At 49.5% G+C, this 12,268-nt stretch overlaps 1 protein-coding gene across 1 annotated transcript in view; it reads left to right on the forward strand.

Annotated features, from left to right (window-relative positions):
• The first annotated feature begins 6,466 nt into the window (after window positions 1-6,466).
• RANGAP1 (Ran GTPase activating protein 1) overlaps window positions 6,467-12,268 on the forward strand; it is a 29,822-nt gene continuing 24,020 nt past the window's right edge. Inside the window, exons 1-2 of the mRNA XM_045779725.2 lie at window positions 6,467-6,755; window positions 9,485-9,634. Coding sequence (XP_045635681.2) covers window positions 9,523-9,634 — 112 coding nt within the window. The 5' untranslated portion in view covers window positions 6,467-6,755; window positions 9,485-9,522. The remainder of the gene's footprint in view (window positions 6,756-9,484; window positions 9,635-12,268) is intronic.

The following is a 12,268-nucleotide window of genomic DNA, read 5'->3' on the forward strand; positions in this document are numbered from 1 at the left end:
CGGCCAGGAAGAGAACACATATCCTTAAAAGACTGTCCATCATTTAAAAGGGATTCAGCTGGACATCAACCCCCCCCTTCGATCTGACATCAACTAATGAAACTGTCCATGCTGCCTGAGATGGTAAATGGGCCTTTACAAGATGTCAACCCTATGTGGTGGCGTTTTTGAGAGAAAACCCTCGAGGCTGGCACCAGTAGGCTGCGTTTGGGGAAGGCCAATGTCATTGGGCAGCAAATGCCCTATGTCCACACACTGAAGCCTAAATAGCAACAGCCGGCACGTCTTATTTACTATGAGCCAAGGACTTTGTACATGTTGATTCTCTTACACCCTCCCCCCTAAAACCCTATAAGGCAGGGATTGTTTTGACCCAGTTTTGGATGAAAAAAACAGGCACAAAGCAGTTAAGTAATTTGGTTGAGGCCACACAGCTAAGAAAGAGGCAGAGACGGAATTCAGACTCAGGCCTGTCTACCTATAAAGCCTGCCCCCTGCCCCCATGATGTGGACATCTAAAGTCTGGATGCATCCCTGATCACCCCTAAGGACCAGTCCCCTGAGAGGGTTGCCAGAGAATGGGAGTCAGACACTCATGCTCTCACCTTTGAGGAACTGACAGTTATGTCGCTAGGTTATCCCTTCTGCAGGGAGCACCTCCTCTGCTGAGCTCAGGGCTGCCGGGGTCCGGCCCTCAGAGATGCCTTGTTATCTCCTGGGGGGGGGGGGCTCTAAGTGCATGGCAGCCTTTGCCGCAAGCATGTGCAATGTTCATTCAGTCACTCAACAAACGTTCATTGCCAGGCCCCATGCTGGGTCCTAGACTCCAGAGGAACCCCATGTCCCCACAGCTCTAGCATGGTTCCATGTTCCAGCCCTCCAGCAAGGGATCTTAACTTGGGGTTTAGGGAAGGGCCCTGAAGATGCGACGCACAACTTGAGGCTCAGGTCGGTGATAATAAGAGCACTTTCCCCACAGGGTCATTGTGAGGATTAAACGAGTCCTCGCATGCAAAACGTTGAGAACTGTGTGATGAACTAAAAATAAATAATAAATTCTTCTGGGAAGTAGTCCGGAGAATTCAGATTCTCAAAGGTGAGAGTGACTTAAAAAGAGAGAAAGGGAGGGCACTGAGATAGGCTAGTCCCCAGACTAGCATACAGGGGAGGAAATGCAGGCAATAAAACGTGGTTACATTGTTCCCAATGTGTCATTATGAAAATGTGCAAGCATACGGAAAGGTGAAAGGACTGGGCAGTGAATATTCACACGCCCTAGCTCGTGCTACAATTGTTAGCATTTTGCTCTGTTGCTTGATCACCTACTCATTCAGCCATCCAACCACTCATCAAGCCACATAACATTTCTGTTCAAAAAAACCCAAAACAGGTAATTTTTAACTTCTTCTTTTTTTTTTTTTTAAAGTAAACTCTACACCCAACGTGGGGCTTGAACTCACGACTCTGAGATCAAGAGGCACATACTCCACTGACTGAGCCAGCCAGGTGCCCCTTAACTTTATCTTTTTTTTTTTAAGATTTTATTTATTTATTTGTCAGAGAGAGCACAAGCAGGGGATCAGCAGGCAGAGGCAACTCCCTTAATTTTATTCTTTTTTTTTTTTAAGATTATTTATTTATTTATTTATTTAACAGAGATAGACAGCCAGCGAGAGAGGGAACACAAGCAGGGGGAGTGGAAGAGGAAGAAGCAGGCTCCCAGCGGAGGAGCCTGATGTGGGGCTCGATCCTAGGACCCCGGGATCATGCCCTGAGCCGAAGGCAGACGTTTAACAACTGAGCCACCCAGGAGCCCCATAATTTTATTCTTAATACTCTTTTGCATTTATACTATTTTTTAAAAATTTCTGTATTTATTTTAAAAATCATTTCCATTTTGGAACAAAATAATTCTTTTTTTAAAAGATTTATTTGGGGTGCCTGGGTGGCTCAGTCGGTTAAGCATCCACTTTTAGCTCAGGTCATGATCCCAGGGTCCTGGGATTGAGCCCCGAGTAGGGATCCCCGCTCAGTGGGAAGTCTGCTTCTCTCTCTCCCTCTGCCCCTCCCCCTGCTTGTGTTCTCTCCCTCTCTCTCTCAAATAAATAAATGTAATCTTTTTTTTTTTAAGGATTTTATTTATTTATTTGACAGAGATAGAGACAGCCAGCGAGAGAGGGAACACAAGCAGGGGGAGTGGGAGAGGAAGAAGCAGGCTCATAGTGGAGGAGCCTGATGTGGGGCTCGATCCCATAACGCCGGGATCACGCCCTGAGCCGAAGGCAGATGCTTAACCGCTGTGCCACCCAGGCGCCCCACAAATAAATAAATGTAATCTTAGGAAAAAGATTTATTTATTTATTTGAGAGAGAGACAGCACACGGGGTAGGGGACAGAGGAAGAGGGAGAAAGAATTCTAAGCAGACTCCATGCAGGGCGTGGAGCCTCATACGGGGCTTGATCCCAGGACCCCGAGATCATCACCTGAGCCAAAACCAAGAGTTGGACATTTAACTGACTATGCCACCTGGGCGCCCCTAGGAACAAAAGAATTCCTTTTTTTTTTTTTTAAGATTTTATTTATTTATTTGAGAGAGAGAGAGCACAAGCAGGGGGAGCGGCAGAGGGAGGAGCAGACTCCCCACTGAGCAGGGAGCCCAATGCGGGACTGGATCCCAGGACTCTCGGACCTGAGCCAAAGGCAGATGCTTAACCAACTGAGCCACCTAGGTGCCTTGGAACAAAATAATTCTTAAAAGAGGAAATAATCTATCAAAAGCATTTGGTATCAGGAAACTCCAGAAACATTAGACCAGATTTTAAGCTCCTCCACAGACGACATCCTTTTCTGTCTCACTCACCTTTGGATTCCCAGAGCCGGAACAGTGCCTGGTACATAGCAGATACTCAATTACCATTTGTGGAGGGAATGAATTATTTTAATTATGGTTATTTATCAAAGTTTAAAAAGGTCACGTATTCTGATGGGGAGCCCTGGGCTTGAACCCAGGGGAGAATGTGGTTTGAGTGGTCTTTAACAGATGATGTAGCAACCGCTTCCCAACAGGGGAGGCGACACTGGGGGTGAGGGGACAGGCTCCCCTGCAATGATGGGAGGCCAGGCCCACCACCTTTCCCTAGGAGCCCTAAGCACCCGCACCCGGATGGATCTTGGGAATTTCTCTCCACATTCCTCACATGTCTGGCATAATTCAGGCATTTGTTTTTGATCTTACTAAATGGCAAGTCTGCAGCCTTAGTAGCTCTTAGTACCAGTATAAATATTGTTATTTATTCCATTTACGATTAGCATTTAAGTTTGTTTTCAGGCACCACAATGGAATTTAAAACACTCAGTTAAAGTAAACCAAACTAATCAGAGGCAGCCTGCTTTTCTCTTCAAAACATTCTTTAAAAGAAAAGAGAAAAAAGCTGTGTAACAGAGAAAGGTCTGAAACATTCCTCTTTCCCCTTATACCCACCTCATACTCACAAAATGACTTGTTTTGCATGTGTGTCGAAAAGGACCCCAGAGATCTGGCTTCTGCTGTCTCTTATCTTGGGGTGCCTGGCTGACTCAGTTGGTAGAGCATGACACTCTTGATTAGGGGGTTATGAGTTCAAGCCCCATGTTGGGCATAGAGCTAACTTTAAAAAAAAAATCTACTGTCTCTTGTCTAAATTTCTGTGTAATTTGAGCAGGTTACTTAACCTATCTGGTCCTCAATTCTTTGTGTTGAAAAGAAGAAAGGGGTGGCTTGAGATGGCTCTATCCATCTGTCAAAGTCTATGATTCCATTTACTGGGCATGGCAAACTAGCTCTCAGGTGATAACTTGAAAGGGAGAGAGAGAGTTGGAGAAGGAGAAGGAGAGACAAATGTGTTGCTTGGAAACACTGATGGCTCTGGACTCCTCTGACAGTGTGTACCATTGGGTAACCTCCTTCTCCTTTTTAAACCCCAGTCTTCCCATTTTAAAGTGGTTTGAGATAGAATCTAGACTCAGGAGTAACAAACAGAATCTGGATCGCTAAGGGGAGATGTCTGGCTGGTTTGGTGATTTTGAGCTTTGAATGTGAACATATTCAGGCAGAACATTTACTCTCCAGTTCTCCACAAGCTCCACCAGGCTCCCATTACCTCCTAATACCTCTCTAGCCCTTGAAGGCCATTGTTTCTTTTTCTTTCTTTTTAAATTAAGTAGGCTCCACACCCAGCACGGGGCTTGAACTCACAACCCTGAAATCAAGAGTCCCATGCTCTACCAACTGAGCCAGCCAGGCACCCTGAAGGGCATTGTTTCTTGCTAAGAATTCCCTTCCAATCCTGAAAACCCTATGATCCATCAGCTAGGCGAGGACAGGAAGATCACCTAAGATGTTCTACCATCTGCCCTTCTCTTCCCTTTGGAAGGTTTTGTCAGAGGGTCAAGGAAGGCCTCAGGAAGGAAAACTGGAAAAGTGAGGCTGGGGATCACCCCAAGGGAAATCCAGACTGATTTGATCAGTCCTAGCTGTAATCAGCACAGGAATAGCATCAGGCCTAATTGGGAGCATCTCAGCCTTCTCAGAGGATGACTCATTTTAAGCAAACATCCAGTGGCCCTGACTGGAATCCAGTTCAAATGAGGAAACGTGTAGCACTTACGACAGGTGAATCCCGGAAAAGATGCTGCCAAGATGGGCACAGTACCTGCCCTGAAGCTCTCCCAGGTTGACAAGGACGCTGCCAATAACACTATTAATGTTGTGAAAAAGCCCTCAGAGCTGCAGATCAACCACGGTGGGGACTTGTAGCTTGCTGTAGGGCCCAGAGGAAGGTGACTCATTCTGGACAGGGGGGCGTAGAAAAGCTTCCCGGAGGTGATGGCATTTGACATGGGGCTTGTAGGCAGAGGAGGAGAGGGAGGGTGGAAAGAGGACCTACATCTCAGTAGTGGTGTGAACCAGGGTATGGAGTTTGTTTTCTCATCTCTGTGTTGGAAGGGGTGGCAATGATGCCCACTTCCTTTGTGGTTGTAAAGATTAAATTAACTGTGTGTGAAAAGATCTGGCACATAATATATTTAACTTTCAATTGCAGGTAAACCAAAAGCATGTGTGTGGGCCGAGTTGTGAGAGGTGACTTTGGAGAAGGCTGCATATGTTGATGGTGATTATCTCTGGGTGCTAGAGTTTCTCGGGTAATGTTTACTTTTCTCTTTATCCTGTTCTATGTTGGTTGAAGTATTTATGGCAAACACATGTTATTTATGTAATGGATAAAATGTTCTTTGCGAAGAGAAAAAAAGAAAAGCTATTTGTGTTCTGATACCTAAAAAATTCAAACCTACAGAAAAGTGGCAAAAGTATTTTAAAAAGCTCCCATATACTCCCTCACCCAGATTCACTTATTTTGAACATCTGGCCACATTTGTGCGCTCTCTCTCTATGTATATACACATTTTTTTGAACCATTGGCAAGTCAGTTGCTGGTATCACACCCCTAATTATTTCAGCATGCATTCCCAAGAACAAAGGCAGTCTCTTACATAACCCACCACAATAATAAAAATCAATAAATTTAATATTGCTACAATACTGTCATCTAATATACGGTCAGGTTTTGCTAATTGTCTCCACATTGCCCTTTACGGTAATTTCCTCACCAGTCCAGGATCCAACCCACGACCATTGATTGCATTTAGTTCTCATGTCTTTTTAGTCTCCTTTAATCTGCAACAGTTCCTCAGAGTTTCTTTGTCTTTCATGACACAGACATTTTTGCAAGAGCACAGACCAGTTATTCTGTAGCAGAAGAAATTGTAACACAGTTTGGGTTTGGCTGATGCTTCCTCAGGATTAGATTAATTTTATGCACTGCTGACTGCATGGTGACGCTGTGTCCTTCTCACTGCATCACATCAGCAGGTGTGCAATGAACGTCGGTTTGTCGTGTTACTGATGTTAACGTGAACCATTTGGTTAAGATGGTGTCTCAGCTTCTTTACTCTAGGGTTAACTATTTCCCCTTTTTAATTATCAAATAATTTGCGGCTCTTTATGTGAAAGGCTTCGAATGGCCTTTCAATTTCATAGGAGAAAAAGGCGAGGCTTTCCTTAGAAGAAATGGATACCTATTTCTTGCTGAACAGATCCAACAGCTCGCCTTCGGTAGTACCAGCCTTTGTCAATAAAGTTACGTGAGCGTGAACCTTTCCGGAAGGGCTGAGTCGGATGGACCGCAAGGCATCAAGGGAATTGTAGTCTCCCTGGGCGTCCGGGGTTACACGCCTCCCTGTGGCCTGCTGGAGAAAGAGCCAGAAGCCGAAAAGGGAGGGCTCAGAGGGAGCAGGCGGAGGAGCGCTTGGGACGCGATGCATCACGGGACTAGTAGTTTGCGGGCCCGCTCTTGCCGCGGCCGCCGCGCCCCGCGCAGAAGAACTAGACTACCACACCCGGTAGGCCACGCGCGCGGGGGAAGGGGAACCTGGCCTGGGCCTCGAACAAATCAAATCGAAGGAAAGAAACTGCCGGCTTTCAAAATCCTCCTCCTCCGCCATCATCAGCCGCCGTGCGGGGAGCAGGTGGTGTCGGGCACGCGAGTGGCGAGAACTGCCGGGAGAGCTGACGGAAGAGCGGGCCGGGTATCGGGACAGCTGGGCTCCGAGGCGGCGACCCCGACCTGACCTGACCCGGACCCTAAATCATTCCCCGCCCCTGCCGGGCGGCCGCGCGCGCTCAGGTCGACCCACGCGGCGGCGCCGCCTGTTTACGGTAAGGGTCGGGGTCCCTTCCCTTTCCCCGTCACCTGCCTGGGATGGGGCGGGGGGTGGCGCGGCCCTGCAACTGGGCGAGGAAGGTATGGCGCCCCTGAGCGCCTTGTGGGTGTCTTCTCAGCCTTCTCCCCTCGCTTCGACGGCCAAACGCGAAGGGGCTGAGAGAGGGGGTGCTGGGGGGCGCAGGCCCCTTTCCCAGATGGGGAAACTGAGGCTTGGAGGGGGCGTCTGGCGCAGCTGCCAGCAGTGGCGTATGCTCTTGGCGTCGGTGACAACTGGGGGCGGTGCGCGTCCGCCGGGGATCCGGATGGGGCTCCCGCGCCGCCCGCCTGTCATTTGCGGCCCGCACTCGAGCGTCGCTCCCCTGCCGCCGCCTCCCAGTAGTCCCACGCCCGCGGAGGGCCTGGGCTGGCGCTGTAGCCCCTGGGATCGCCATGAGTCACTGCTGACGCCTCGCAGGAGCGATAGATGTGCACCTGAGAAAATCTGCGACTTTCCTGCCCAGAAAGGAGAGGATTGTTCGTGTATTTACTGTTTGTCTTTGCCGCCGACCCTTTGCAGACCTTGGGCAAATCAAGTACCTCTCTGTGCTTCGGTTTCGTAGTCTTTAAAGTGGATGGTGCGTATGTGTATTGGACTGAGCAATAGGCCCTTTTCTAGCTGAGAAGTTCTGTGTTCCAATAGGAACATATCTGGGAGCCCCACCACCATTTTTCTTGCCTCAAATTGTCCCATCCCAGAAGTGCAAGTGGTGGCGGGGTTTCAGGCTAATCTTTATTTAGTTTCAGCTCTTCATTCTTGGAGCATCTTCTAGATGCCAGGCTTTAGGTTGCAAATAAGTGATCATGTCAAAACATCTATCAGAGCCTGCTCTTCTCTGTGAGAAATCCACCAGTGACTCTCCTTTTCACTCAGAGTACAAGCCACGTTCTTTAAATGGCCTTTGTGACTTGGGCCTCTTGCTGATTCTCTTTTCTCATTGCTTGCTTTCTTTCTCCTTCCCTCTCCGCACTCCACCCCCACTGGTCTCCTTGCAGTTCCTGTAATCTGCCCCTCCAACCCCCCGCCCCCACAAGAGCCTCTGCTCTTCCCCCAGATATCTCTCTGGCCCAATCCTTGATATGCTTCAAGTCTTTGTTTCTTTCGTAATAATATTTTCTCTAACCATTCTGGTTTGGTGTGTGTGTGTGTGTGTGTGTGTGTGTGTGTGTGTGTGTGTTGTTGTTGTTGTTGTTTGTTTTGTTTTGTTTTTTTAAGTAGGCTGTATGCCCAGTGTAGAGCCCAGCATGGGGCTTGAACCCATGACCCTGAGAGCAAAACCTGAGCTGAGATCAATAGTCGGACAGTTAACCAACTGACCCACCAGGCGCTCCTCTAACCAAATCTGTTTTAAATTGCAACCCCCAGAAAACTCCTTACCCTCTTCTCTGTTTTTCTTCTTATCACTGTTTTAAGATACTACATATCTTGTTTAGATCACATGTTCTAGGGGGTGCCTGGCTGGCTCAGTTGGTAGAGCTTGCGACTCTTGATCTGGGTGTTGTGGGTTTGTGCTCACGTTGGGCATAGAGATTACTTAAAAAAGTAAAATCTTAAAAAAAAAGAGAGAACACTTACTTTAAGAGGGCAGGATTTTTGTTTCATTCGTTGCTGTGCTCCCGGTACCTGGAACAATGTCCAGAACACAGTAGTACACGATAAGTGTTTGTTGAATGAGTAGACGCCTCCTTACCCAGAAGAATAATTCATGCTTACAGGTAAAGCTAGGCAAACCAGGGTGATCAGGGTTAAGATAAGGACAACGAGGTGGGAAGCGCACTATAGGAGCCCAGAGGAAGCCTGGGGCGAATAAGATGGGGGGGCCATCACAATTGTATCTTGAGGATGAATAGATTGGGGAAGAACATGTTCTGGATAAGGAGTCTCTGTGGGCACCTGCTAGTTCTGTCCCCCATATCAGTCTTCCTTGGTCTCTCCTGATTACCTGCCATTTCCTCATTGGGGAAATGGAGTAGTCCTTTCTGCCAGTCCGCTGAGTTCTGCCAGGCTGGAAGCTCCTTTCTTCAGCAACTCTGCCCTTGATCTATTGTGATGGTGGCTGTTGTGATGTAGAGACCTCTGGTCTCCTAGGAACCTCTGAGGTCTGGCCACCATGGGTTGCCCAGTCTCCTGGGCAAGGTTGAAACTGGACGTGCAGTGGGCTGACCCCTGTGCCCCACCCCCAGAGACATGCCAGCGTGGGTGGTGGGGCATTTCCTGGGATGGATGACCTGGATCCCATAGCCATCTTAGTCCTGTTTGAGGAATGGGACCCTCAAACAGAGAGCAGCCAAGATGATCAGGCAGGTGTGTGCTTGGGGCTCTTTGCAGCTATTGGTCTGGGACTCAACTGCTGTTCACTGGGGGCCCAGAAAATGGACAACTCACATGGCTATGCTTGGTGTCCCAGCTGGGGCATTTGAGCAGGGGAAGAGTTAAAGTGAGATAGTGACTCTCCAGAGGCTAAAATGATTTTATTACATTCTTGCCACTTTCTCCACCTTTCTAGAATTGTTCCTTCCGTAATGCTGTTTTCATTTCTCCCAGTAGTTTAGCTGTTGGAGTTTCCATAGTAGGGGGTGAAGGGGTCAAGCCCCTGAAGTGGCTGATGTCCTACCCTGCCCTCCCCAACCGGGGGCGGGGAGAGCAGGAGACTCCTCTCTCTTAATGAAACTTTGTCCTGCTCAGTTTGCAGATTTCCAGGGGAGCCCAGCAACGTGGCCAGCATGGCCTCTGAAGACATTGCCAAGCTAGCAGAGACGCTTGCCAAAACCCAGGTGGCCGGGGGACAGCTGAGTTTCAAGGGCAAGAGCCTCAAACTCAACACTGCAGAAGATGGTGAGTTCCTGCTTGGGCTGGCCCCCTCGGAGGAAAGGGAGTGTGCGAATGACCACTTACTCTTACTCGGGTTCGGGCTTGTTGAGCTGCATTATCACGTTGTTTGTCCTAGTAGCTCTGTGAGATATCTTTGGGCCCATCCCGCAGTGAGGCTCAGAGATGATGTGTCCACAGCACGTATAGATTTCCCTGCTGGTGGTCATGTTTTTGGAGGCCATCCTTGCTGGTGACTGCTTAGGTTGGCAGGTGGAAAGGGCCCCTTTATGTCCTAGAGGGAGGGGATAATAAACACTGAGGGACCATGACAGCCGTCTTAGGATATAGTCCCTGACTTCTTACTTCAGACCATTAGCACCATGATCCCAGGCTGGTCTGAGAATACTGGTTGCCTTCCCCAGAGGTAAGTCTCTCTCGGGAGGTCTGGTCCATGCAGCTGAATGCCCCTGGGAGAGGGATGGATGTTAATGTCTGTGTGTAGGAACCAGGACTGGAGGGAATTAGGAACCAGAATGCGGGCCCTGTCTTTTCATCCCTAGCCAAAGCATGGCTAACACTGGTCAACCCCGAATCCCCTGGCGTTTGGAAGTGAAGGCACCTACGTCAGTATTTGCACGGCCTCTTGAGGTTCTGGCCCAACCAGGGAAATTGGTCTGGGCTAGGCTGGTTGTCATGGAGTGCAGGCAGGCTTGCTCTCCTGCACCGGCTCAGAAACTGCCTGAGTCCTCAGGTTGCTGGGAGCGTGGCCGTGCACATTCGTTGTATCTCTAAAGGGCCTTAAAATTTACAGAGCTCCTCCCTGTGCCCTTGTCCCTTCCGATCATTCATCATTCCGGAAGGAGGGAGGGAGAAATGTTACCATTTTATAAATAAGGAAAAAAGATCTGAAGACCTAACTTGCCCAAGGTCATACAGCTGGTACATAGCAGAGGCCAGGATTTTAACAGAGGTCCAGCTGAATCCCTGTTCCTGTGTTTCTCAGTAGACAGTCAGCTCAGTTCAGTAAATGTGAATTTGCTATTAAATTCCATTCACTGAACGCTGAGTCAGGCAGTCTTAAGTGCCATGCAAGTTGTGTCTCAGTTTATCTTCACAAAAGTCCTTGAGGTGGGTTTCATCCCCGTTTTGTAGATTGGAAAATGAAAGCCCAGGGAAGTGATAGGACTTGCCTAAGGGCGCAGCTAGAAGCCGCGAAGCTGGGGTTAGAACTCAGGCTTGTCTAGCCTTAAAATCCATGCAGATCACCACTTCACCAGCTCAGGCTGGACATGCTGCCTCCATTTGGTAGGTCACCAGGGATGCCCAACTTACAGCCCCAGCCTCTGAGGAGCTCCTAACCTGGAGGAGAAAGGAGGCACTCAAATAACTACCGGGGGCAGAAGGTGAAGCATACTCTGAGCGACGTGAACAGAAAGCTGTGGGAAGTATGGCGAGGGAAAGGGGTCACTTCTAGTTTAGGGGGGCCCCGGAAGTCTCCATGGGTGAGGTGGTATTTGAACTGTCCTTGAGGGGGAACGGGCACTAGAGGCAGGGAGGACCACATGAGTTAGGCACAGGGGCTGAGACGCGTAGGGTGGGCTTGGAAGAGAAGAAATCAGGATGCCACAGGAAGCCTAGTGCAGAGCCCCTTGAATGCTGTGCGGAGGAGCCCGGCGGCTGAATCCTGGGCCCAGAAAGGGCCTCCATCTTGGCTGCAAGTGAGCTGGCACCGTCAGGAGAGGGCAAGGGCCTGTGTGAGGAAGCCACAAAACTGATGATGGGAACAGGGCTCTTTTCTCTCCCTAATAAGCATTTAAGAACCAAAGAAAGGCCTTTCTGCTTTCCATGGCTGCGTGGTGAATACCTGGAACCTGTTACCGTGTGAGGTGGGGGAGGCTGAAGAGCAGGCCCTGCGCTCAGCCTCCTGACAGCTGGTTAGCCGGCGGTAGTTGGGACGCAGCCCTGACCAGCGTTCGAGTTACATAGAACTCCGTTTGGGATTGGAAACCAGTGCGAGAGGCCACCCAGCAGTGATCCTCCCTGCTCCTGTCCCTGCTCTTCCCATGTCGGTGCTTTTTCTTCCCGGCTCGTGTTGTGCCTGTGACTCTCCTCGGAGCTGAACTCGTGCACAGTCCCCGTGTATCTCTGTGCTCGCAGCACTTGTACGACAGAAGTCTTTCCTCGGGGCCCTGGCATCGCTGTCGCCTGGCTCTCAAGGACTGCATAAACATTCTTGTGAGCCGCTGTCCTCCCTCCTTGTTCACCTGGCCAGTCCCTGGGTGTTCGAGGGGCTCCGTTTTGGAGCAGGTCTTCCAAAGGCCTGAGAGATTATCTCAGCCCTCGCACAGCGCACTGTGTGCCAGGTACAGAAGACGCCTGGGCAACTGGGACCCAGGGGAGGGGGGGAGGGATTTAGGGGCTTCCTGCGGAAATGGGGTGTGGGGGAGTGCTGCATAAAATCCATGATTGTGCACGGAAGCAAGGATTTGGGGAGGAGCACATGGGTGGAGTTTTAGAAGGCCAGTCTGAAGCCTAGCTCTGCCCTTTTCCTGAATTCCTGGGCAGAGTTGCTTCATTCCTTGAACCCTCAGCTTCCCCTTCTAGAAAATGGGAGGTTCATACCTGTCCAGCCGTCCTGATTGTGAAATGAGAAAAGGA

Source organism: Ursus americanus, chromosome 17 (assembly GCF_024610735.1).
Source record: "Ursus americanus isolate L20-20 chromosome 17, mUrsAme1.1.p, whole genome shotgun sequence".
Lineage (NCBI taxonomy): Eukaryota > Metazoa > Chordata > Mammalia > Carnivora > Ursidae > Ursus > Ursus americanus.